Source organism: Cinclus cinclus, chromosome 1 (assembly GCF_963662255.1).
Source record: "Cinclus cinclus chromosome 1, bCinCin1.1, whole genome shotgun sequence".
Classification (NCBI taxonomy): Eukaryota; Metazoa; Chordata; class Aves; order Passeriformes; family Cinclidae; genus Cinclus; species Cinclus cinclus.
The window spans coordinates 80,595,544-80,620,203 of NC_085046.1; the positions used below are offsets into that span (position 1 = coordinate 80,595,544).

Sequence of the window (24,660 nt, forward strand, 5' to 3'; positions counted from 1 at the left end):
TTATTGTCTTCAGAGCTTCCCCAGGAGGGGCCCGTTGCAGTGGTCAATAACTTCCTCATGGTCCCTTGTGCTATGGGCAGAGACATTTGCTTTGGAAAACTTCACATGATAGTAGGGTATGACTGTAGAATGGAAACCATTCAGAATGCAGTGTAAAACTGGGTTGAGAATGCTCCTCACAACAGTTGCATGGCTGTGGAAGGTGATGTAGTATTTATGTATGTGCAGACGCCTGCACATTTGACTTCATGTCTGGAGTGGTTTTGGGAATAATAAAAAATGATACTGCAATTGCTCAAAGCAATAGGAGAGTAAAAGGTGCACATCTAATGATTAATACTGTGAAACGTTGGAAAGCAAGATTCAGGTTATGAGCTCTTAACAGGAAAGGTTGGGAAATTTTTCCCACACACGCTGCTGTGTGGCTCTGAGACAAACACAGCTTCACCTGGGCAGAAATGATAAGATTTTCACCTTCTCAGCTCCTACCTTGTGTTTTTCTCGTTGCACTGACATCTTGTATTCCTAGCACAGCATCAAGCTATTCTTCCAGTTGCATTCCATCCTTCATCTGCTGAGAGATGGAGGAGCACAGTGGTGCCACAGCTGGCTCCTATCCTATGTCTCTGTGAGATGCAGTGCAGGCCCATGGTCATGATATTCTCAGCATGGAAGTGCACTGCTGTCATGGGAGCATGCACGGGGATGCACTTTGGCACCTGACAGACACATGGAAGATTTGGTCTTCTCTCCCTTTTGAACCACGGTCTTCTGTAATTTTGCAAATGCTTGAGGTCTACCCTGTTTCATTCCTTACTTTAGAGTTTCCTTTGCATTGCATCACCATTTAAGCACTGCTTGCTTTATGTCAGTTTTCATACCTCTCTTTTTACCGCCATTAAGTAATTACAGATTATTAAGTGAGCTAATGCTGCCATTGCTGTATGTGAAAAGTTGGTCATTGGTGTTCACTAGGAGCTAATGGAGATACTGCAATTACAAGGGGGAACCTTTATAAATCAACCAGCAGCTGGAGAATTGCAGACTACCTCAGAGTCTATTGAAAAGGTGAAATACTTAAATCTTCATTTTATGATCAGAAGGCAGCATGAGAGAGAAATTTATTCTCTGATAGCAATATCATGTACAACAATATAGATAAGAAATGGTGGATCTCTTTCTTAAATAATTTCCTTTTATGGGTTATACATGAACTAAAACCAAAGATGAATGAGAAGCTGGTGAGATTAATCAGGCCATATGCTGCAATGCCTTAATAGTGAGTGTAAGAATAATGAATGTCAATCAGTTGCTATTAAATGTAATGGCCAGTCATTTACCACCTCATTAAAAGATCAGGACACCCGATTTGCTTGTATGTGAATAGCAAAGCAAATAGTAATTAGAATTTTCTGATGGAGCATTGTGTTCTCTAAGGGTGTATGGGGGCACAGCCTAAGACACAGGGACAAGAAAATTGTATCCCAAACTAGTCTGTTAGGTGTGTGTGAGAATTTTGCATTTATTTGTGTATGTACTGTGTTTCATCAAGATTTGTCATTAAGGGGAGGTACTGCTTTTTATTTGTTTTAGTATTTGCTGCAGCACTTGGATGTTTTTGAGGTTGTTCCCAATTTCATCTGCAGTAGACTCTGAGGTTCAATAGTGCCATCCTGTGGATGATCTTAAAGATCTGAAAGCTCTGGCATATAAATGACCTCAACACAATAAATTGCCATAGAATATCAGATACTGTACCTCCCCATGCAATCAGCTAAAACATTTCCCTCTGGTAGTCAGTCAGACTAATTATTATTTTTCTGTCCAGAAAGCTAATAACTTAAACGTATTATAACCAATGGGAAATTATTTTAAGTAAGCTGATGAGCAGGGTGCTTGTTAGTTTTATTCTGTTGCTGAGAAGTGTGATTTTAATCATCTCAGTGTGGTTTTAATCATCTTGGAATTTATTTTTGCAGACAATGCCAAAATCAAAGGCAACTCTGTAAATTCAAATAAGCACCCCTATAATGACACCTGGACATCTTCAGAAAAGCATTAGATGGAAACTAAGACTAGTTAACATTCATGTTTAATAACCAGAAAAAAACTATTTCCCTAACAACCTTGAAGATTAAGCTGAATGATACAAACAACTGGGCACAATGCTGTCAATTGCAGAAACAGAAGAGCAAGATTAAAGTATGAAGTCTTGTTGACTGAAAAGGAAATTCTGCTCAGAATACGTGAGGAACCTTCTGTTCATGGAGTGAATTATCATGCCAGGAAAAAAAAAAAATACAAAACTTGTTCTCATTAGGGAGTAGTTGGGGGATCGGTGAGTAACTGGAGATCATAGTATTTCATATATGGTTTTCATTTCACTTGCCTAAGCTAATTGGGAGGAAAGTGAATGGTGTTTGTTTGGAAATGAGCAGGGAAATAAAGGGCAAACTGATCAGTGGAAGGTTCTGCTCTGTTTTCAAATCCCCTCTGTTTTAGGGTGCTGGAGAGGCAAGGGTATGCTGTCTGTGTGCTGCCTTTCCTGAAGGGTCAGGCAGCTGGGTGCAGCTCCAGGTTCTGTGTTGTAATCTCTTTGGTTTGCAGGAATTTCTCCTTTGCTCTCTCTATGGCTGTCACAGAAATTGCTCCTTTGCTTTCCACATCTATAGGCCAACTATGAGTCGCAGTACATGCCACTGGATGGTTTGAAAGCAAGGAAACACCAAGTCACAAACTCCAGTGTTATTCTTGGATAGTTAAAAATGATGATGTAATTGGTGGTTCTCAAGTCTTTGAAAACACATATTTATAGATTCCATTTATCTGTTTGCCAGGCTTACTTAAAAGAGCAGAAAGTGATCACCAGTGATAAGACATACCATTAATTCCCACGAATATGAAAAGATAAATATGAATAATTCCCATTCTTTAGTCATAAGTAAGAATCATTCCAACTAGAAGATTAGTTTAACAGAGCTTTAATGATTTAACTTTCGTCTAACATATTTTGACCAAAAAAAATTGTCCAGTCTAACAAAAGTCTTGCATCTATGTAGTTTTGTCATTTTTAAGGTAGGCTAACCTATTTTGAATGTTGGCATAGTGGAAATTTTGAGATAAATGCCTTATTTTCAGGAGGTTCTAAATTTAATTCTATTTTAAAGGTATTTGCTAGTAATAATTTTAAATGTAGTCTTCTGCAAGTGTCACTTTCTACTTATACTGTAAAGAAGGCAAATGACAGCAATATTACCTACTCCTTTGTGTATTGTATGTTAATAGTTCTTAGCTCTCTCCTTATGTGGGTTCTTTGTGCTCTCTTAGCTATTTTTTCCATCTATATTTTTTGCTCTAGTTCTTCACTTATTAACCTTATTAAAAGGGTGTTCCTGACCCAAATACCATATTTTAATTGAGGTATACTGTGAGGTACTATTTTTTACTTTTGCTTTTTCTTGTTCTTTCTTTGTCTTGGTATGTTATTTTGATTTTTCTGCTCACCAGTGTACATGGGGTACTCACCTTCTGCACTGTCTGGCTGCAGTGAGACCCATTTCTCATTTTATGAGCTTCTATGTTTGTGTGGACAGGAACAATGCTTATGTCAGGGGGTGTTTCCTGGTTTTATCAACTTGAATGGAGCCCTTTGATTTGGATTGCACTGTGAGCAGTGCTCACAGTCCTTCCTCCAGACTGGATTTGCTGTTCAAAATGCTGCTGGAAGCTAGGTAGGGGATGCAGTAGGTAATTTGGTGCTCCAAACACCATAGTGGCTGCAGGTGTTCATGCCCCTGGTGGCAATGTGCTCTGCTTAGTTCTGCATTTGGGACCACTCTGAAACAGCTGTGAATTTGTGTAATCTCTGTGTATACACATGCACAGCCTCTGCATGTATGTGCACATGTTCACTGCATTTATAAATAGACATACAGGTAACTGTAATTTCCCTGTTAAATTAAAAAACTGGTTTAGTAAGTTTGTCTGTTTTAATGGAGTTGGATAAATATTCATCTGCCCTATGTGTATTCTGTGGCCTCTAGGAGATTTCACAGTAACTCCTGTGTCACTGTGTTTGTCTTTACAGTATGTCTGTCACACTTCAGTTCAACCAATCCCTCTTAAGGTGAAGGCATAAGATTTTAGTATTATTAATGCCTCGTTTCATCTAGTTAATGATCTTTTCAAGTTACTTAATCTTCTTTGTGATTTACCTTCCATGTCAGATAAAAATCTTATTTAAGCTAAGTATTATGAAATAATAGAAATCTTTATTCTGTTTGAACAGTCAGGATAAATCAATCCAGTAGAGAATCTGATGTCAAACAGGTGCAGCATTGCACATGTAAAATCAGGGTAAGTTCTCTGAACACTTAGATCTTAACAGATGTGTTCTTTTTCTCCATATGTTATTAAAAAAAAAGGATTTGCTCTGAAAGTATTGACAAAAACACTAACCAGTCTTGGCAAACACAAAACTGTGTTCCTTTCACAGTATTAGCTGTGGCTATTAATTAACTTTAAATAAATATGTGCATTAAATCGCTGTAAAGCACTTATATGTATAATTGAAATCAGGTTTTGTCAGAAAATATTTTTTTTGCTTTCTTGTTTACTGAAGCCTAGACAAAGGATAGCTGCATCTTCAAAACAACATCTGTCAAACCGATTTTCATCAGATTAAGTATATCCTCAGAACAACCATCACAGCTTACAAAATACTGGAAATGTAGGTTGTGCTTTGCATAAAACACCAATAGAATTTAAAGCACTTGAAAGAGTTTTACAAATGTAGCAATGATAGCCTGTGCCTGTTCTCCATTTTTGTTTCTATTTTCAGGAGGTTCTTGGGAAAGATAATGAGTGATGTTGCAACACTGCAATCCCAGTAGATGTCTCAGAGTGCAATTACAGAGTTATGGTCCTGGCAGCTAATCTGGGTGCACAAAAGCCCACGGTTTGGGAGTCTGGCAGTAGAGATTGAATTTATTATGACAAAGTTCATCTGTGGAAAGATTTTTCTCATTAGGAATGAAATTAAAGCATGAATCAGTGACTGATTATCCAGGCCCTTCTCTGATCTGTTGAATTCTTCATTAGTATAGATGTGTGATTATATATGCTCTGGCCTGTTTCTGGTTCTATAGATCATCAAAGATAATGAATAGTATTATTTTTTAAAAGATTTTTTCTGAAACCATGTAATCTGGTAAAAATGTAAGGAAAGCCAGTGTCTTGACATAGGACACAAATACTGACACACTCAATCATTCTCATTTCTGGCCAGCTTTTTTTTCCCCTGCTACAGGATAATTAATACGTGGAAATGAGCTTCCTATTGAGCTGGTGTGTCATCCATGGGAGCAAAGCATTTTGCCTGTGCAATGAGTTAAATAGAGGTGAAGCCTCATTACTGTGTCCACCTGCAGCTGATCATGGGAACTCGGGGCAACCAGAAACAAATGCCTGGGTTTCTGCAAGGTTTTTGTGGATGGAGGGTAGAGGCACTTGAGCTGGAAGCCGGGTCAGCATTCCCATTAGTTCTTCTGTTTAAAAGCTGGAAATCCAGTATGAAGTGGGTAGAGTCCTATCAAAAATCCATGACAAATAAGGGGGACAGTCAAGGAGAAAATCGTTCCAGTTGCATCTGGGAGTAGATACCTTTTGCAACTCTGATTTCCTGTTAAGTTGTTCCCTATGTGTCAGCACTATCCTAGAATGTGCCACATGAGCCCTAAGTGAGGTGTTTTGGTGCCTACCACACATCTGTGGGAAAGCCCTAATCAGTGTCGTGTTTCCAAGGCAGTGTAGATAAAGACAGTCACAGAACCCATTGCATAAAAACAAGGCTGAGTATGTTCTGTCATGATACTGTTCAAGATAAATGTTTTGTGTCTGAAAAATATAGTTTTTACTAGGAAAATAGTACTGCTGGCCTTCGTCTTCTTTATAAAGATGTGCTAGCTGTTTCTGAAGTACTACCTGAAGCATAAACCTCAGATTGGATTTTCGCTTACCTTAAAATGGCAGTGATCTTTACAGGATCTTCAGCGTAATTCCTGAGACAACAGAACATACCATTAAATTAAAATAAGTATGGACCTCTGCCAAAAATTCTAACTCTATCCTGCTCTATCATGTATTTAACATGAGACTTAACACTTGCGAGTTCAGGTCGTTTGAATGTTAATAGCATGACATTTCAGCAGGAGACTGGGGTTTCTGAGAAGATGTTTGCAATTTGCAGTGGTAAACTATGTGTTCGGAATGACCATTATGCAAGAGATTCCTTCTGGTTGTAATTTTTGGCCAAAACCATGGAGCACTGCACTTGTTTTTAAAACAAGAGTTATGAACCACTCAGCAGGTAATACCATGTGATAGTTGGTGAACAGCTCGTGGCACATTCAGCAAATACAGGCTCTGTTGGGGAAATGTTGATTTGAATTTCATGCATCATCCAAGCATAATAAATGTTGAAAGGTCATGTTAAGAATATTTAAAAAATCCATTTGATTTGACTTTTTCACTTTCCAGTATTGTTAATAATATAATGCCAAGCAAAAAACCAGTTTCTCTGAGTGTGACTAAAGCCAGATTCCATGTATAGTTGAAGAATAAATTGCCATACTTTTTCCTTTTTTTTTTCCCCATTTACTGTTAATTTCCTTTGTAATGTCATGGTGTAAGTGTGAGAAACGTACCCTGAGCCACTGCAGTACATCTGTATTTTCTCAGTCAAGATTTATTTCTTTGAGTTTTTCACTCAGCATCCAGTAAGTCCCATGCAGACTGTAACATACTAATTGGCTGAGTACAATTAGAATGAAGTGGAAGTGTTTTGCTATTGATCTTTGCTTGTTATTAGTTTGTACTGACAGAAAATTGGATTGAAAAAGTCTAATACAACTATCAAAATGTTATTTCTCATTGCAAGAAATATCACTGTTACTCTTCCATGGAAGTATTTTAGAGCAGAAGTCTCTTCCTTTCTCCTTTTTTTCTAATCTTTTCTTTCTCTTTCAGACTTTAAAAAATTCTAGGAGGGATGCTGAGCCTTGTTAAATAACTAGGCTGTTCAGAGACTGAATTAGCAATACCTTAAACAGGGCTCAGGCAATATTTATGAGTTCATTATATCAAGTCTGATACTGTGCTGCTTATTATCTTAACTTCACACAACATCATGTTAATAAATTTTTACAAGCTGTGTAGTTGTAAAGTGCATCATAGTCATCACTATCATTCCTCTAATAAGTAATTTGATTTGTGTGTGCTTTGTGTTGTTCCAACCTCTGAGCTGTAACACCTCAAGGTAGAGCCCTTCTTGTGGCCCAGGTTAATGAACCACCCGCTCTGAGTCCTCAGTTACAGATATTCTCAGGGGGAGGGACACCTTCACCTCCCCACTCTGCTTCCCTTTGCAGTGCCTCAGGTTACATGGTTTTCTTACAGGAGAATTACCTCTATTGCAGAGATTTTCTGGAGCTCCAGGTCTCAACCCTTCTGCAGACTCCATGCAGAGGTGTGGTTTTACTTGCCACGGAGCCACTGAGGTTGCCGAGTGTCTGCAGTTCAGACATTGGCAATGCCAGCAGGGTGGGCAGTGGGATGTGGCTGTGCTGTGGCCTCCAGGTAGAGGTGGTCAGTTCAGGCCATCAGTGCCCAGGGAGACTGATGGCTCGTGCTGACCAAGCTTCAGAAAGCTCCGGCTGTGGAGAGTCTATTCCTGTTGGTGTGGATGGAGGGTTTGCAAACAAGAAACCAGGAAACGCTTTGATTTTTGTTTTTTAATACCTGTTTGATTGCAGACACATTTCTTTCTCTTGTAATAGAGTAGACTACCTGCTTGAAAATCTGTGATTTAAAATACAGTGTTGCTCTTTCTGAGACTCAGAATCCTCGTTCATTTGATCGACAGACATAAACTTGAATTTATTTTATTCTCTAACACAGCAGTGACTTTAGTCCAGCTACAGTTTTCATTGTGCAATACAAATACACTAAGCCTAAAGTACTGCTGGCAGTTTATGTACAAAATTTGAGGATTAAGAAACCAATGCAAACAAAGACTCAGCTTTAAGAAGCAGTATTGTTGGACTAGCCTCTTACTGCTGTCACAATCAGTGTGAAGTAATAAAAGCCAAAACCCACAGGTCTGGTTTTGGCTGCAGTAAGTACTACTAAGGCAATAGTCATTTGAAGGGGAAATCTGTTTTGTCTGTTTGAAACATTAATCAGTTTCCAAAACTACTGCCACTTTTTTTTTTTTTTTTCATTGTATGTGTGATTCAAACACACATTCATTTTTACCTTCTAAATAACTGGTAAAAATAATAATCTCTCTTATTTTTTTCAGCCCACCGAAGCCAGCAGTGTTCATCTCCGGTGTCATTGCTAGGGTAAGATTATCAGTAAATTTCTCTCAGTCATAGCAAAATTACTGTAAGCTTTTCAGAATTACCACCAATCGGAGCAAAATTAATCTTTTTCATACCCCTATCTCTTTTGTGAGAAGAGGCTTTGTGTTTTCTATATTCATGTAAGAAGGCCCTTTGAGCATTCTTTCTGGGTTTGTGTGAAATTGAAATTATTCATTGAAATTATTTCCACCGTTTTTCTTTGAATTTTAGCACTTTAAGTTTATTGGATCATCTTTTCATATCTAAGCTAGATATTACTGTATTCATTTCCTTTGGAAGCAGCTGCATATTAAACTGCTGCTGTAGCTTGATCTGTGATGAGGAGCTCCTGCCTGTAAGGATACATGCTCGAAGATAGTGTGTGTCAGCTGCCATATATACCTTGAAGTACTTTATTATTGGATAGTGTGCATAACTAGAAGAAGTGAAGCTTGCATAAGAAAAATTTTGAAGTTGGCTAGAAGAATAAAATTATAGAATATGTACAGGTGTAGCATGCAATACTGCTTTCCATCTGATTTTCACATTTTTTAGAACTTACATCAATTTGAACTGGAAAGTACAGTTTTAAGATTCCTTAAACTTTTCCTGCTGTGTTCTTCAAACAGGGTGATAAGGACTTCCCTCCAGCTGCAGCTCAGGTGGCTCATCAGAAACCACATCCTTCTGTGGAGAAGCTTCCTCACCCACAGCACGTCAAACAGCACATCCACCAGCCTCGCAAATGAGCTCCCCGTCAGGATCTCTGCCGATCTGCTCTCTGTGAATAAGTTTTCAAGAGAAGACAAAAACCCTTTAGCATTCACATTGTCAAATCTGTAAAACTAACATCTAAAATAATATGCTGTTTCTTTTACTTTAATTCTCAAGGGTAATAAGGATGAAGACATTGTTCAGTTGTTATCCCAGATGGAAAATTCGGTATTGAGTATTTGCTGATCGGGGTGCTTTTTTATAAGATTTTCTTATTGCCAAGATAAAAGCTTTCGTGTGAATAATATGATTAATGAGCTTTGTATTTTTAGTTGTGGACTCAAAATAGCAGATAGTTAATGTAGTTTTTATGCTAAGCCAGTAAGGAAGAGCAGTCCTTTTGTACTGGTACCTTTACTCTCTGGAGGGAGATTTTTGGGTGTGTTGAGACAGAAGTCAGCAGTTGTCTTGATTATGTAGAACCCTTGCAGCCTTCAGTATCCTACAGTGTTATACCCCAGTGCCCTCTGGATTCAAACAGGGAGATGATGAAAGGGCCCCCATACATTCTTAAGTGAGCAGATATCCAGCTGAATCTTCTTTACACACCTTTGCACTCACACAGTCATGCTGAGATTTTTCTCTCTGGTGGTCTGTGGGTATGAAGAAGAGATAGAAATCAGAATTCTAAGAACACTGCTGCTTTGTAATCTCATGAGTCTCACTGGGGGCTGTATTTTTGAGGTGATGGTTTCCCATTCCAATAACAAGCTGAAGGAGTTCATGACCCTCCTTTTTGAACTTAAAATAAGTTGGTGAGAAATCTGTTTGCTTTTTTAATTTAGAATTTGAGGTCACCTTTTGAAGTGAAGAGATACCATTAGTAAATACGTTTATGATCCAACCTCTTTTGCACATAGTGTTTTTTCCTTTGTTGTTTAGCCTTCTTATTCTGTAGAATGGTAGTGATATGAGGGAGTAAAAAAGAAAGTTATTTCCAAATAGAGCAATTGTTTTATTTTTACCACATAATTAAATCATTTTATTTCCCAGTTCCTTTAGCTCTATAATTTTCCTTTTCTTTTCACTTCTGTAAAACCAGAAAAAAAAATTTAGACATTCTATCTATTTTAAAGTGTCTTTCTGTTTTTAACTGGCTACAAATACAATACAGCCTTTGTTACCCTCCAGGTCTATAAAGTTTCTGGTGATGTCGAAAAAGTGGGAGCTAATGCTGCAGCCATTCACCTGGCAAATCAGTGAAATTTTAGGGTCACTCAGGGCTTTTATGGTCAAAAAAACAGTGAGGAAAGTTTAATTTATTTTTTTTAAATTCTGCAGACTTAACTTCATGAGTAGCTGATTTAAAACAACAGCAACAAAATAATGGGAAATATGGCCCATTTCACAAGTGGAATAACTCACTTCATGTGCATGTGAGGGACCTGACATTTCTGTGTCATCACAGGCTTGAAATGGAAATGATGTTTTGCAAATTATATGCATGGACATATTTATTCTAAACCTAAGGAAGGATGTACAATTTATATATGCAGTCCTTATTTTCAATTTGATTAGAAACCATACTTGCCTTAAGGAACGAGTGTTGTTTGTAAGGGTTATTCTGTATTAGAATATACGTAACTTTTCAAATCTGCTTTCTGTTTTTGATGTCGGTGCAGCAAAGGCCTTGTTTGTAGCTGCTTATGAGTGTGCAAGTGATTCACACCTGGGCAGCTCATTCATAAGGGTAGCATTGATGAACCTCTTGGGGTCTCTGTGGGAGACAATTTGCTGGCAGGAATGTTTGCAGACTCGGGACAGGAGGTGGTTGATGGTGCAGCCGTAGCTGTCCATGTGCTGTGTCAGCAACGCAGCAGATCATCGCAGTCACTCCTGGTACCTGCTGGCCTGAGGGGGAGCTGGCTGGGATTACGGCTCTGCCTCGTGCTGTGCCTGCATCTGAAGCAGTGTCTAGAGCCTGGTGTGGTCAGTGGTGGTGCAGTCAGGACACGCAGCAGAGTTTGGGTATAGCTTCATTGACCAAAGGGGAAGGGTCTTTCAGGATGAGCTGGATCACTCTTGGCTCACTGCAGTGGAAAACTAAACCGCAGTGTGGAGGCACACAGTGAGGTGGGGCTGGGTACTTCTCCTCCATGTCTTGTAATAGACAGAAATGGTTTTGAAAGCCACGCTCCATCTCCATTCTTACAGTAAAAGTTAGGAGCAGTTGGATGCTTTCAAATTGCAAACTACTGCTCCTGGTTGTTAATGCAATATATACAGCGTATATAGACAATACCTGATTTTTGTCTTTGATTACTTAGATAGATATGTAAGTTTGTACAATGAAATATGGCTCTTAAGATAGCTTTAGTGGCTTTTAGAGCACAGAAATTCATACGTGATTAGAAAAGGTCTCTGTATGAAAGTATATTATGTATTGCTGGGAGGTATCCATGTTCATACATAGATGTCCTTACCAAAGCATTACCTTGTCCAAAATAGTCATAACTGGTGAACTGGATTTCTTACTAATGGTAATTGATACTTTTAAAATATGTTGCAATAGCATATAAGTGCCAGAGATGTTCAGATGTTACCTTGAAATAACTGCAAAAGAAATTTTCTGTAATTGTCAATATGGCAATAATGCAACAATAAAGCATGAAGTTGTATATTGGGCTCTTTTTTTTCCCTGTAAGTGCAGTGTAAATCAGCAGGGTGCAGCTTTGTGGAATTTATGGGATTTTATTACAGACTGCTGCATGACTAATCAACATTTTATAGATAGTGAAATTTATTATGAAGTTTTATGACACAGTGGATGAGCTGTTTTGAATAGTCCAGTCTCATGTAAAATAAAAAGTAGATGCTACCAGCTAGAATGAGAGTGCTGTTTTCCACTATGAAATTGGAGATGCTCACTCAGCCCCTGTGAAGCTGGAAAATCTAACCCTGGTAAAAAGCCAGGATGGTAAAGGAAATTAAATGTAACATTTTCCATTGCTTTGCAAGTTCTAGTCTTTCAGAAAAAGCAAGTATTGCAATCAGAAGATGTGGCAAGCTTTTCATAAAGCTGCAGTTAACATGACATACACATGCTGTGACGTAAGTGATTTGCTGAAGAATGTGCAGAAATTGCCGCACTGTTTCTGGGATCTTTCTGATACTTTGGGCATCCCATGCTCAGTATATGCGTAGTGTGTATATAATACAGCCAACATGTGTGATACAGTGCAGAGGTGATAGCTGCTGCCCTGGGACTTTTACATACTTAGACTCTGTGCTCACTTGATCATATAATTGTTTAGCTTGGGAAAGACCCTTACATTAACCCAGTCCTGCCAAGTCTGCTACTAAACCATGTCCCTAAAAGCCACATCCCTACAACTTTTAAATATCTCCAGGAGTGGTGACTTAACCACTTCCCTGGGCAGCCTGTTCTAAAGCTTGACAACCATTTTGGTGAAGAAAGTTTTCCTCATACCCAGTCTAAGCCTCCCCTAGCACAGCTTGAGGCAGTCTTCTCTTACGTTGTCTCTTGTTACCTTGGAGAAGAGACCAACCCCACCTTGCTACAACCTCCTTACTGGTAGTTGTAATGAGAAATAGTCTCCTGTCAGCCTCCTTTTCATGCTACATTATTCAAAAGATACATTCTTTCATTAAAATTTTGGGGAAATACACGGGCATGATGTCGGGCGTGCTGTTTATTGCCTTGTCCATTGTTACTCCAAATTGCATGGCCTTGTTATCAGCAGTATTGCAAATGTTATTAGTAATTAGAAATTATTTACTTCTATGTCAACAGTATGAGCTACTCTTTTATCACGAAACGCCTTGAAACAGAAGTTTGAAGTTTTACTTTTTTCCACAGTAGTGTGATCATTGTATGCTCCTGGCTGTTTAATGAAAATAATCACAGCAGTTTTCCATATGAAGGCGAAGAGAATGAACAGACATATATTTTTATCCCTTTGGAATAACTTTATTCTGAATACTTGCCATCTTCATGGGGGAAGGGGGTGTGGGCTTTATATGCCACTTCTTATGTCCCCTTCAGATTTGGGTATATTAAGTTTAAAATGAGATTTAAGTCTAGGCTAATGCTGTAAGATGCTGGATTAATACACATAATTGCATTTTAAAAAATGTGGGGATGTCGGTATGGGTACAGTTTTACAACAAGGGGACATGTTGCTGGTCAGAGGCTGCAATGATCTAAAGAAAATTAAGAGGACAAATCTGTTTTAAATTCTTTGCACAAAAACCTCTCAAGATAAAGACATATAAATATAACTGGTTACAGCTGACATTATCTGCTGTATAAGGATGCAGAAGGGTGCAGATCATAGTGACTGGGTGGCTCAAGAAGAAACTGAGTCAAGTGTGCAGCAGTAAATCTTGAGATTTCTTCAGCAGATGGGTAAGGTAAATTGGCATTGTAGCTGTAACCTTTGGTAAGTGCTGTGCATGATTGTACTATATAAAATTAGTAAAGGTTGTTTCTTAGGAAGGGGGAGGTTTGTATTTTGCTTGTCTCCCTGTGTTTTTGGGTCTCCTCCCAGAATGTGCGTTTACTGATTTTCTTCATCCCCCATCAGAGAAAAGACTGCAGCTAGGTGTACTATTTCTTGAATCATAAAATGGAAGCACTAGTGTTTAGATATGAGGCCTGAGAGGAGAGGCGGAGTTCATTGTATTTGACAAAGCACTCTGTGAACAAAGAAGTAATTTCTATTGCAATGACTGTTTTCCTTCACAATGCTGATCAGAGGTGACAAAAAGAATATGATACCTCTTTCTGGGAATGTAATTTATTACTATTTGGAGCTGACAGGCGCATGCATGGTTGATGATTTTTTGCAAAACACAGAATGCTGTCAATGACAAAGCTGAAATGAAGGATACTAAAGCCATGGCAAGCACAGATCTTGCAAGTGACCTCGGAAGAAATCCTGTAACATAATCTTTGCTGTCCAGCTTGCATTGGAGGTATTTTTGAAAACGTGTCTAGCATTCTATAGGTCACTCATAGCTTTAGCAAAAGAAAAGCATTAGTAATCCACAGTGATTTTAAGGATTTATGAAAATTGGTTAGCATTAGCTGCTAATGACACTACAGCTCCAATCAGTACAGTCTCACATTGTCCTGACTAAAGCTGGTTCAGCATAATAGTTTTTATACTCCTTTCTGGCAGAGAAGCAAATGGCAAGTTGTGAAGGTGTGTAAAATGAGTTCTTAAGAGCCATGTGTGGTAGCTGTCTTAGGTATCAATGGGTATCTGATACCATGTTAAGATGGATAGTGACATCACTGTTATACACAGAGGAAGGAGTGAACCGGAGAGCGCAGCAATGAAATTACAGTTTCCAGATCACAGAATACTCTTGAGCTGGAAGTGACTCACAAGGCTCCAACAAGTCCAACTCTTAAGTGAATGGCCCATATGGGGATTGGACCCACAACTCTGGTGTGATTTAGCACCATGCTGTGGCCAAATGAGTTAACCTCAGCGCCACTTCTCTCTTCTCGGAAGTGGCTTTTGAAGTACAGAAGAGTGGATTTAGTTAAAATGAAAGCAAAAGTTAGCCACTTATTTCTGTATGCTGATAGCAGCTGAAGTGACAAATATGTTTCAAATGTGAATGAAACCACATGTTCAATGCCTTTTGGAGTAAAATATCAAGTGTGCTAGTGTTTGGGTCTGAAAGAAGAGAGGCATCACCTTTTTCCTTGTTTTATGCTTACTTGTACCTAATGTATTTAACTGAAGACTTTGCGTGGTATTAAAAAAAAAAGAAGCGCCTTGTTTCTAAACCTTATTTCTAAGATGAGATGTGCACCTCACCTTAAGCTGTATTTAATTTTTCAAATTATATCTCTGAGGAAGATAAAAGTCTTCTGGCTTTGTCTCTTGAAGATCAGCAGACTTCATGTGCCGGTGGAATGTTGCACACTTCATTTTACTTTCTGGTGTATTTAAATCAGCAGTGAACAGGAGCTGAGATTAGAGAAGTAAAGCCTTAAATGTTAAAAGTAGAACAGTAAATGGATCAGCACAGAAGTGGATTCAGTTGTGCTCTGTGAAGCTGTTGTTAGAAGATGATAAAGAGAAAAGAAGCAGAGCTGTCATATTGTTTCAGAACTGTATGTTGGCCATTTCTTATGCTGCTCAGTGACCTCAATTTCTCCTCCCTAATTACATACTGAGAGGACAATTCTTTGATTCGTAAATCTACGTGTCCTTGAATCTTTTTGCATGGAAGAGGCCTTTGGATGAAGGAAATCTGCAAATGCAAATTCATTTCAATAAATTCTGGTTCTTCTAATCTAAAAGGTTAAGCATAAAGAAATATGTATTTCTCTTCACTGCAAAAGGCAGCACGTATGTGCATATAGAATGTAGAATTAAGACATACTCTAGTTGAACTGAGACCCAATTAATATTCATGTGTCTGTGTGTGTACCTACAAGGAGCGAACAGTCAGTTTTAAAAACTAGAATGTAAGATTTTATTCATCCCAGAGATGTTAAGCAATGGGAGATCAGATTCTTTGGAAGGCAGAGTTTGGGTGAAAATCTTTAACATCCTTTTTTGCAGGTAGCTAGTGTTACATCTGAGTTGTTAATAAAAAAGACCCACGTCAGAAGCTAATTCCTTACCTAATTCCTTCCCTCTGGACAAGAGATAATGAATAGAAAATGCAAGAATTGTCCTTTTAGGGCCTGATTTATTACCCAGAACATAATAAACATTAGCCTGCTGCTGATGTGACAGTTGTGACAGCTGGAGGGGTTTGGAATGAAAGGCTGAAGCCTTAAATAAGCCTGTCAACTGAGCTTGTTATGAGGATCTTGGTTAAACACTCAGACTTTGCTTTTCATGGCCCCAAAGAGCTCCTACAGCATCCACACTGAAAACTTCATAGTGTTAGAACTGTGCTTTGCATGCCGATGGCTGGCTCACCCGCAGCCAGTAGTGCCTAAGGTAAATATTTATAGAAAGTGTAGAGCTTGATCCGACTATTTATCATGACCCATAATATTCTTCTCCCCTAGATACATATGTTTAGTTTGTTTGTGCACCTGGTTCTGTTCCTGGCTGTTGTGGTGTGCCATGTGTGTCACTTCTGATGGCTGGTCCCTTCACAGTAAGAACAACTTTGTTGGTGGGTGCAGGATAAAAGACAAGAGTCTTAAAAGGCAGACTCTAAAAAGTATGGAAAATGTTACCGCTGTCTTCTAAGCAGATCTCCCCTGGGAGATTTAGGATTCCTACAAGTGTAAGTTCCTTCAAGGCAGGTTATTTTCCCATCCCATGCAGGCCGCCAGTGTTTTAGATGATTTCTACTTTCTGTTTATAGTCCTGTTAACTTCAGTGATAATTTCCAAGGAATTAAGATAAATTTGGATTTATTTTGCAGGACTGGAGAGTCAAACTAGGTATTTTACATGAGGTAGAAACCTCCAAACATCCCTCTTTTCAAACACTGTAAGTTCTGCCATCCTGAAAAGTGGTGAAGACTTGTGTGCAGATCCTTTCCTTTATGTGAGTTGTGTTTGTGGAGTTTCTGCAGAGGAATGGCAGTGTTGCAGGGCTGTGTCCCATCTTCAGTTCTGCAGCTTGGTCACTGCTAAACCACTTTTTAAACATTGATTTCTAGGCTTTTTCCTGACTCACAAGTGTGTTATAAAGCTCTGGCCTCAGGGCATGAAATGTAATTTGTCATGCAAAATAGGACCTTAGAGTGTTGTTGTGTGGGCTCCATGATTTTAAAAATAGGGGACCGGAATTCAACAGAGATCCTTGGAAGAAGGAGCACCTGTCTGTGCAGTACTCTGCAAGTTTAGAAGAGAAGATTATATGAGTAAGAATATGAATTATTTTGAAAACAGTTGAACAAAATGCTTCGGAGTAAATTAATTTATGAGATAGAAAGGTGGGGGGATCACTGTTGCAACACACAGGTTGACATATCCATCTAAACACATACATGTTGTATAATTCAGTATCCCTGATTTTAATAACTAAGGGGGAAAGACCCTAATTTTTCATTTACTACTAAATAAGTATACAGTCTGTTTCAGCAGAAACAAGCTAAGTCCAACCACAGGCCCTTTTAAAGGAATGATATAAACATTATATAAAAATGTATATTTAAAAAATTATATCCTCTGTTAATTTACAAAATCAGTCTCAGAGTTACTGCTCTGTAGTTTCTCTTTTACTTATTTGTTGCTTTGCCTGTAATCAAGCAAGATTGCAAAACATTTGGCTAGATGTCAACTCAGCCTGCAGGTGCTATTGAGATGCTTTCAATAGTCAGAATCTGCAGGAGCTTCACTCTTGATTTATTGTACTTTATGTTCTGAAAATACAAATATTTCTGTGGCTGAGATTGTAGAGTGGAAAGATTAAAGGACAGTACTTGAGGAAGAAGAGCTGTACCAATTACCCTGAGAAACAATTCTAAATAGCATTAGTGACCTGGTACTAGTACTGTGAAAGGTGGCTGAGTGAAGATAGCACCTTCATACCCATTTTGAGCACTGCATTTTGATAGCTTAGCATTTGTACTCAAGGTAAAATGCTAGAGCCAATGTAAATGGAGAACATCACTTCAATAGCATTATAGCTCTAATAGGTAATACAAGCTACAAGGAATGAATATGAGCCCTGTATATTTTTTCAGCCATATTTGCTGACATTAATAACCATAGAGCTGAAGACTTTTTGCCTTTCATCAGCTGCACAGCAGAAGCTCTTCAAGCGTAAAAAGGAGAGGTGAACTTGTTCTTATTCTGCAAACTTAACAGAAATGCTTTTTAAAGCAAAACATTCAATCCCTGTGTGCCTGGATCCCTCGCTGAGAGGTAGGGGTGTCTAACACCTGTGTCATCTGCTGGCATCTCACTCCCCAGCACTGCCACTCTCAAGGACAGGCTGACCTGACACTTCATGGCCCTGCTCCTGCCTCTGCCTTGCAAAGCCACAGATTAACTGTGATGCAGACACTGGTTCTGTTTTGTGGAGGGCTAGACTGCTTCCAGGTGGGAACTTTTCTGGGTGTGGGGAGGTGACTAAAGGTAGTGGCTGGGAGAGCATCCAGAGCTCAAGCTTAATCTTTTCACTCCCTAAAACTGTCAGTGGATGCCAAGCATCAGGCAGATTCTGTAGATTCACTGAGGGATGGTTTAGCTGATGAACGGAATTTGGGGAAGATATTAATGAAAAACAATGGTGTGAGGCTACAGCAATTGAGCTGTTATAACCTTGATATTTTGAGAGGAAAATGCTATACGGCCTTTTTAGAAATGCACCTTGGAAATGTTGATGCCTTGGAGCATCAGCAAGGCCTAAAAGGTGTTACAAAGTATTAGAAAGTGTTTTGAAGTGTTCTAAAGATCCTTTTTTATTAGAGGTGAGTCTCCTGGTGTTGTTCTGGCCCAGTCAGTTCTCTGGATGATGCAGTGGACAGCCTTTGGTCTTAGCCAGAGGCTGGCATGGAAGACCAGAGTGTGGTCTCTGTATCCTTCCTTGCTGAGGGTTTTTGAGGTTCATACCCAAGTGTTATTGATGTAGGAGTTTGGAGGGCCACTGCCAGGGCCACTTCTCAGAACACTGCCTTGCATGACCTTTGGGGGCCAGGCACCTCAGAGTCCCAGCACGTGAGGCATTTCTGGTGGCATCAGAGGCATCCAGCCACCAGGAGAATCTGTAAGAGCTTCTTGTGCTGGTGAGCAGCTGATGGAAGAGAGGGCAAAAATAGTGTTTTGTTCTGGACCACTGGATATGTTTGGAGTTTGCAGCAGGCGTAAAATGTGTGGGGTTATCACACCACAAGTGGCTGCATCTGCTGGTGATGCTTAACCTAAGAAAAGCATACTGAGCACCCAATAAGCAGTGTTTACTGCAATGCCTAGAGGATGGCATTTATAATATGGATGCAGATTTTAAGGGATTTGGATTTCTAGCCCATTTCAGTGAAAGCTTTTGTTATCTTTCATGGAAATTTATTGCTTACCAGTAAAATCCATGTGGTTTATTGTTACAATTTAATAGGGTTTGCCTGTGAAAACAGATGTGTAAAAGCCCTTAAATAGCTACATGTCCTGCCAGCATCCCAGCATTCACTTCCTGACTCAGTAGATATTTTCTCGAAGGAAAGATGTGGATAAAATTGAAATTAGTAGAAACACTTTGCAAGGAATCCTAGGAAAGGTATGAGTGGCTCCGAAAGTATTTCACAAGTGTAGACCTTTCTGCAGGTGCAGGCCTTGCTGCAGAGGTTAGGGTGTAGTATGGTACTTCAAGAATTCCCACTTCAACTCCTTCCCACCACTATGGTTTTCTTGATACTACCCTGAAAATGTGAGCAGTGTAGCCTTCTCTGGTTTGAGGGAGAGACCTTGAAGGACTTTTTCACTCTTCCATGAGTCTAGGAGTCCAAAGGCTGTTTCGGGTGAGTGTAAACCCTCAATTCTATAGGAAGATTCATGTCCACACATTAATGTGATTTTTAAATAACTGGGTGGGGGATGGTGACTGTAAAACTAGATCTTGGCTTTGTTTGTCTTACTGCTGCTGCTGGGTTGCTGCTGCCACCTCTCACTCCTCTTTTTCCCTGCCCTGGGTTCATTTAAATTCCCTCGAAGTGTCATTCTCAGATGTGTCTTCTCAGCTGGCACAGGGCTTTCAGAAGAACCCAGCTAATCGGAAATGGCAACACAGGCATTTAATGGCATTTAAACTGCACAGACCTGACTTTTGCTTTCATAACTTCATAAATCTCTTAAACAGCCTGCTGGAATCTCCAAAAGCTGGAACTCTTCAGCAAAGAGGACTATGTTGGTGGTATATGATGCAAAACTTTCTTGGTCTTGCATTTTAGGCTAAGCTTTCTATGCACTTTTTGCAATAAGGCAAATACTCATTTACCTCAGGAAACCACTTGGTGAGAAAAACAGACTAAGGGCACTGTAAAGTTCCTAGTACTCAGAGGGAAATGTACTTTTTAAGTGTGTTTTGAGGGAGGATACCTTTAATGTTATATATCTGTACTGTAGGGAATGCATGGGCACTCTTGCCTTTCTTTGTCTTCAGAAGCAGTGTGGGCTCAGCCACTCTCCAGCCATGAGCAGCAGACGATTTGTGTCCTGGATGTGTCCAGCCTCACTATCACCTGACATCTAAGGGCTGCCACTGGCATTGCCACAGGCTCCACTCTGGCCCCTGCTGTCCCAGGAGCTGCCTCTGCCATCTCTCAAGGCCTTTGTGTAATTTTCCAAAGCCAAGAGATGACATGTTCTCTGTTTGCTTGACTGCCATAGTTTTCATTATGTGGTTTTGTTTTTGTGGATTTTCCCATCCATACTTTTCCCTCATTACCTGATAACCAAGAGCTGGCTTTATGAGTTAATGATTGAGGAAAATATTTCTCTTTAGTTGAGGGGTAAACTGAGGCACACAGGAGATAAGCAAGTCTGACTGGAACAAACTTTGCGCTTGATCCAACACATACCAACACAGGAACAGCTGCATCTTATGATGCTTATGGAAATACCCAGATGGTGAACTTGGCTTTGACCTGTTTTCTTTCCTCAGTGTTTTCTTCCCTCAGTGTTTTCTTCAGCTATATCCCTCTGTGGTGCTGGATTTCTTTTTCTCATTCAATCTCACATGCTCTTTACTTTGGTCAGATCTGAGCTGACTGGTGTACAACACTCAGCTCTTCACAATGGCCTCATTTTGTTGCTTTTCCAGTTTAACTAATTCTTGCCCTGAGGAAATGCAATTCAATGCCCTAAAAGGAGTGGCCCATATAACATATGTCCTGTGTCCTGGGACGATGGACTTAGGACAGAAAGAGCCAGAGCCACAGTCTATCATATTTGCAGAATCTTCCTACCATCTTTTTAGCTTTTGCGCTTTTTGTTTCATTTGACACGTCCTGAAGCTCGGATTTTTTCTAGTGACTAAAAATAGCTACAGTTATGAATGCAATCTGCACCTGGTAATTGAAGAGCTTACCTGGGGATAAAGAAGGAGCAGAGGTCTCCAGACAAGCCCCAAGTTTAGAGTCGGGGAGGTGGGCTGCTTGTCTGCAGTGGTTAAATCCCACGGCTGGCTTCTGTACAAGCTGTGTTTTGTAGGAGGCGGCCTTGGGAGACCTGCAGACAGGGAATTACTGTAATCCAGCCTGGATGTCATGAAAGCATGGATTAATATTTCATCTTCTGCCTCTGACTGTTGTCAGGCTCACTTTGTTCCTGAGCAGGGGCTGTGATCCTCAAAAGACAGTATTGAATTAAAGATTAAGCCAGTGTTTTACTTGATGGAAAGAGAGCAGTTCTCTGTGGAGGATGGTGACAATGCAGCTCTTACCCAGCGCTGCATGTGGGGGTTTAGAGTTTCCCAAATCCAAATGACAGAGCAAAGCTGCAGCGTGCTGCTGGGGATGGTGTGAAGGGAAGGATCCCTGACAGCTGCGAGCCATGTTAATGAAAGTGACACTGGTAATTAGCGAAGGTGAGCAGGAGGCACTGAGCAGCTCCAGGACTGCTGTGAGAGAGAGAGAGAGCTCATCAACCATGAGTAAAAGAGCAACAAGTACCTGCTTGGAAAAATGGGAGCTGCAAGGAAATCAGCATGGGGGTCAACGGAGAGCCCAGGTCAGAGCCTTCCCCCAGGTCAAGGATGTGGCAGGGCAGCCCTCTTCGGGGGAAACAACACACTGCAGCTGCCACAGCTCTGCATGGAAACTGATGTCAGGATGAATGATTTGTATCTCTTTAACCACAAACTGGTCCTGATTGCTTGAGTCAAGTGAGTATCAGCCTGATTGAAACCAACCCAAGAGAGCCTGTGCACAAGTTCAGCTTAACTTCTCAGTTAAAACACCTCAATTGGGGTTTTTTTGGTGTTGTTTTTAAATACAGAGCAGACCTCGCCATGGTACCTGGCTATCTCTTCTGTGGACAGCTGACACACAGCACTTTTTCCTTGGCTTTCTCTGAGCACAGTATCCTAGTCAGTCATGCAAATCCTGAGACAACTGAGAGTATTTAAGGCTTATAAGTGGGCAAACTACTGGGCAAGGGATTACCCTAGAACGTGGAGGATGCAGTTTAAGTGTACAGCCAGAAGCAGTGTCCATCAGTCACTGTGACAGAGATGGCCACCAACACACAGCAACACCTGGTTCTTGTGGCTCAGCCTGTGGTACCTGACAGTTTATCCTGGCAAAGAGCAGGTGCAGATTCTCATGAGGACTGGAAGCCCTCCAGAAGCCTAAAAAGGCCCTTGCAGAAGACCTGGGGAACCACAGGCAAATACTGCTCATTGTGCCTGTGCACATAAAAAAAAGTGTAACGCAGTTAATCATGCAAAGAATAAACCCCACATTTTTCAAAAGCCACAGGTGAGAAACTGATCATGTAAAACACCCACAAAGTATGTTTTTATGAACATGTTAGTGGAAGTGCTGTTCACTAAGCAAATTTTTGAGACCAAAACAAAGAAAAATTACTTTAATATGGCTGGTCTCTTCAGTTCTATTGCTCACCAAACAAATGTTTTATTTTACTCATATGAATACACTTCAGGAGGCTGCAACTGCAGCTTTAAGAAAAGGATACCAGGCAGTCAAAGACCACATTTCCCTTGCACAGAAGTTGGGTAAATGCTGCGTGATGACTATTCCACTACACTTCCCTGGGGAAACAGCCAAGCTGATAATGCAGCAAGTCTGCTTTCAGTACAACTATGTTTGTATATTATTTTGAAACACTACTTCACTTTGCTTAGGAACAGAACTTTTAGTGAGGCCATTACTTAAATTCCCCATTTACTTATTGATTTGTGTCCCATTAACACTCTCACACAAAAACGCAGAACATCCCCCACACCACTGGCTTCTGCAAAAAGCTGGGTTCAGTATAGCGGCAGCAAACACAAGGAAACCTTAACTCCCTGCTGCTGCATGTGGTGTGAAAGTAAATATTTTATCACCTTTGTCAGCAGAAAGCTGTGCACAGACACTCGGGTGGCAGCTCTGGTGGCCAGCCCCACTCTGAGCTGACTTCAGTTACTATGGCACCAAGAGTAAAAATTCCATTGGCACATGCACACACATGGAGCAGAGGTGTTCCGGCAGCTCCTGTACCCCTTTCCTGATCCACATTTACAGGAGCTCGCTGCTCCATCAGTGCCTTGTGAGAAACCACTAAATGCATCCAGGATGGCACCTGGGAGCACAGCTTTTGCACATCTGCCTCTGGAGGGTTTCTGTTCATTTTCTATCTGTTTGGGCAAAGTAGCACATTGTCATTCATGTGGGAGGCTGCTACAATGGGAATGGGAAGGGGAAAATGAACCACCTGAACCCATTTTCCCAACCTCTTCTGATCAGTAGTCTCAACCCTGAGAGACTACTGAAACAGCAGCATTTGGCCCACTAATTATCCACAAACCTGTGTACAGTTTTATAGATGTAAAACATGCTGCAACCACTGTAAATTCAAATGTGCCAAGAGAAGAGGCAAATTTAAACCTGACTAGGCAAAATTAATGTGCATAATAACTTTAATTATCCAATGAAGTACAGTTTTCACATAATCCCCTGCCTCTTCCCATGCAAGTGCTCTGTAGTGTTCAGTAAAAAGGCAGCTGGTCTGTTTTCCATTTGTAGCCTCCACAATATACCCCAAATTATTTGTTCCTCTTATAGAACAATTATTTAACACTGGCTTTTTTGAGAGATGGTCATCATTAACATATATAAGTGGTCCACATTATCACTAGGAGGTAAGAGGCTTTTTATATGTATATGTGTTAATAATATATGTTAAAAATTTTAAAACTATGCATGTATATGTAGGTTTTATATATGTATACTTTATATATGAATGAAGTTTATGTGCGCCTGTGTTACCTGCAGGTAGTTTTATAAGTATGGTTAAGTGTAATACCATGTACCATTAAAATAACTTAATGATTTGGGTGTTTATATAGATGGGGAACTGATTTGGAGCATTCAGTCTGCCAAGTCTGGGATATCTTTATTTAGGATATTTAGCATTATAAAGCACATCTCAGTCTCAGCATGGATTTGGCCAATATTACTTATACTTCCCAGTGGTCAACAGCTCCACAGCCAAAGTAAAAAGGGTCCAGAGTTCATGATTTTTTTTCCATAAATCCTGTATTTAGCTGTACACAGGAATCCTCCAAACAGAAGAGAATTCCTGTTCTCCAGAATGAGGTGACTTGGCCCCTCTCATTTTCCAGGCTTCTTTCTAATACTGGGACAGCCTGTGATACCTTTGGAGGTATCTACAAATACTTTTTGGTTTTTTTCCCTTACTTGGATGATGCCGGCATGGTGGCTGATATTGGAAGATGGGGAAGGTAGTGCCTCCTGGAAGGAAGGCTACTGGGAACCCCCATGCTGAAGCTATTCCTTACCAGAGTTAAGAGCACAATATAATTTTAGAGAATGTTGGGAAGCAGTTGGACTTTCACTTTCCACTGCCACC

The 24,660-nt window shown here is 40.0% G+C and overlaps 1 protein-coding gene across 1 annotated transcript in view; it reads left to right on the forward strand.

The window, feature by feature from the left end:
* The window catches only part of DAP (death associated protein), a 51,691-nt gene extending 39,897 nt beyond the window's left edge, over nucleotides 1–11,794 (forward strand). The window contains exons 3-4 of the mRNA XM_062503156.1: nucleotides 8,360–8,402; nucleotides 9,032–11,794. Of these exons, the coding sequence (XP_062359140.1) occupies nucleotides 8,360–8,402; nucleotides 9,032–9,151 (163 nt within the window). The 3' untranslated portion in view covers nucleotides 9,152–11,794. The remainder of the gene's footprint in view (nucleotides 1–8,359; nucleotides 8,403–9,031) is intronic.
* Nucleotides 11,795–24,660: the final 12,866 nt, after the last annotated feature.